At 55.4% G+C, this 2,894-nt stretch overlaps 1 protein-coding gene across 1 annotated transcript; it reads right to left on the reverse strand.

Moving 5' to 3' along the window:
* Positions 1–300: 300 nt before the first annotated feature.
* Positions 301–2,211, reverse strand: LOC102249915 (ras-related protein Rab-1B). The gene has a single exon (XM_005884995.2). The coding sequence runs from the start codon at positions 2,142–2,144 to the stop codon at positions 1,539–1,541; it is 606 nt and encodes a 201-aa protein (XP_005885057.1). The 5' UTR covers positions 2,145–2,211; the 3' UTR covers positions 301–1,538.
* Between the last annotated feature and the right edge of the window lie 683 nt (positions 2,212–2,894).

Here is a 2,894-nt window from a genome sequence, read left to right on the forward strand (position 1 = left end):
AGAACATGCATCCCGTCACCTCGTCTCCCCATCTCCTCTCGCTCCCTTGCTAGCTTCCCCCTTTCACAGCAGGAGGCGAACGCTTTATGTTCTGGTCGGTCCCCTTCATCAGAAGGAGCCGAAAGATCTCCCTTTTCCCAATTTTATGAAATCCTAAGACCATGGACACAGCTTCCCAGGGCCCTGAGCGAGGCCTCCGTAAGCCCGGGGCCCCGAAACCTCCCCATCAGAGTAAGTTCACCTCTCTTTCTTCTTTTTATTAAACTTTTATTTTTTATTTATTTTTTTATTTTATTTTTATTTTGCAAAAACCCTCGGCTCACCGGAGGGCCAGTGGAAATTTATTTTTTTGTCCTTTCTGTCTTTTCCCCAAGTGGCTTTTCCTTGCAAAATGCCTGACATGACCAGAGGGGAACCTGGGAGAAGGGTGGCACCCTAAGAGGCAACCCAGGGACTTAAATACAAGCTGGAAGGCAGGGCACAGGTGGGACAGGCGAGAGACAGCACAAGGGACATGGCTTGTCAGGTAGAGACCAAAGGGTTTTTTTGCAGGAAGAAGCTGTGCCAGAGGGCCAGGGGCTAGGATCCTGGGTGGGAGGGGGTGAGAAGAGAGACCCCCAACCCTGGGTTGCACCCATATTCCCCAGAGAAGTAGCAACAGAGGATGAGGATCTGCCCTCGTAGGCTCCAAGGAAGGGGAGAGAAAGCCACTGCGCTGCCTCAGGGAAAGGGAGGTGCTGGCAGAGTGAGGGTTAAGCCTGGTGCCGGCCTCTGGCACGGTGTGCCTTCCACCTCCGCCTGCCTTGAGGACAAAGGGGCACGGTGGGCAGGCAGCACATGGGCCTGGCTCTGGCAGGGCAGGGGGTGGCAAGAGCAGGCTCCCTCTGGGCACAAGACACAGGCCCAGCTCGGCTGCCCGCCCACCTGCACTAGATGGGCTCAGACCTCACTGTGGCTGGACGGCTGGAGCTGTGAGTGTGGGAGGGGTGGGAGGAGCGGTAGGGAGGAGGGGAAAGGGGGGCTGTTGGGCCTCTGTAACCCCCATGCCCGTCCTGAGGTCTGACCTAGGACCCTGGATCCCAGGTCCTGGTCCCCGGTCCCATTTCTGGCCCCGGGCACTGACTTCAGCCTGGGACAGTCGAGGCCAGGAGGCCCTCAGTTCGTGGGGAAGGGTTGGGCAGGGGAGAAAAGGACAAGGAGAGAAACCCACTGCAGCATACATGGGGGGCCAGGGGAGGGAGACAGAGGGGCCCTCATCCCAAAGAAAAGTGTATGGTGGCGTATCTTTTAAAGTTACCTAGAGGCAGCAGCAGAGCAAGGCCCACAGTGCCCCAGCCCCAGGTCCTGGGTGTCCTCCCTTGGGGGCCCTGGTAGAACCGAGGCTCAGGGTGGCAGGCAGATGGGCCAGAGGGAGATGAGGAGCCAAGGACACCCCAAAGCCACAGACTCAAATACCCCAGGAGAGGGAGGCACCTCCTGCCCCCTCCAGGAGCATCATCTGGAGAAGGTGCCCCTCCTGTCCCACCCCCACGCCCCTTCTAGCAACAGCCGCCACCAGCTGGCTTCACGGGGGTGCTGTCGATCTTGAGGTTGGGTCGCTCACCCCCGGTGGCAGCCCCCGGGCCCATCCGCTTTTTTATTTCAGCAGCCATGGTCATGAACGCCTGCTCAACGTTGGTGGCGTTCTTGGCACTCGTCTCCAGGAAGGGGATGCCCAGAGAGTCTGCAGACTCCTTGGCTGTGGTGTTGTCCACCACCTTCTTGGTGGTGAGGTCACTCTTGTTGCCCACCAGGAGCTTGTTGACCTTCTCGCTGGCATAGCGGTCGATCTCCTGTAGCCACTGCTTCAACATTGGCATGGATTCCTGGTCGGTGACGTCATACACCACAATGATGCCATGAGCTCCCCGGTAGTAGCTGGAAGTGATGGTCCAGAACCGCTCCTGACCAGCCGTGTCCCAGATCTGAAGTTGGATGGTTTTGCCATCCAGCTCAATGGTTCGGATCTTGAAGTCCACCCCGATGGTGCTTATGTAGCTCTCTGTGTACGTGTCATCAGCAAACCGAAGGAGCAGGCATGACTTGCCCACGCCCGAGTCACCAATCAAAAGCAGCTTAAACAGGTAGTCATATTCGGGGTTCATGGCGGCAGCGGCGGCCCGCTCGGTCCCTCCCAGTCGGCTCTGCTCCACCTCCTGTTCCAAGATGGTGGCCGCCTAAACTTTTATTTTTTAAAAAATATTTTTATTGATGTCAGAGAGGAAGGGAGAGGGAGAGAGAGAGAGAGAGAGAGAGAAACATCCACGATGAGAGAGAAGCATGGATCAGCTGCCTCCTGCACACCCCAGACTGGGGATCGAGCCTGCAACCCGGGCAGGTGCCCTGACGGGGAATTGAGCCTTGACCTCTGGGTCATAGGTCAGCGCTTAACTCCTGAGCCATGGCTGGTTGGGCTCACCTCTATTTCTGAACCCTTAAACCTCAGATACTAATATTTGTCTTTATTTCTTCCAGGGGAAGAATTGTTGATAACTACAAAATTGATGCTCACTCAGGTAAGTTGTACAATTTGTAGAGACCCCTCGGCTAATTCATAACAGAAATAAGACGAGATTCTAGCAGCCCTGGCCGGGTGGCCCAGTTGGTTACAGCGTCGTCCTGATACACCAAGATCACAGGTTTGGTCCCCGGTCAGGGCTCATACAAGCATCAACCAATGAATGCACAGATGAGTAGAACAAACACATCAATGTGTCTCCCTCTCCCTCTCTCTCTTTCTCCCTCTCTCTCTCTCTCTCTCTAAAGAAACATCAATAGATAACATCCTATATAATAAAACCCTAATATGCAAATTGGCCAAACGGCAGAACGACTGGTCGCTATGACACACACCT

Source organism: Myotis brandtii, unplaced genomic scaffold (genome assembly GCF_000412655.1).
Source record: "Myotis brandtii unplaced genomic scaffold, ASM41265v1 scaffold888, whole genome shotgun sequence".
In the NCBI taxonomy this organism is placed as follows: Eukaryota; Metazoa; Chordata; class Mammalia; order Chiroptera; family Vespertilionidae; genus Myotis; species Myotis brandtii.

Bases quoted from the DNA above. Each gene is read 5' to 3' on its own strand.
- LOC102249915 (XM_005884995.2), bottom strand. From the start codon at position 2,144: ATGAACCCCGAATATGACTACCTGTTTAAGCTGCTTTTGATTGGTGAC.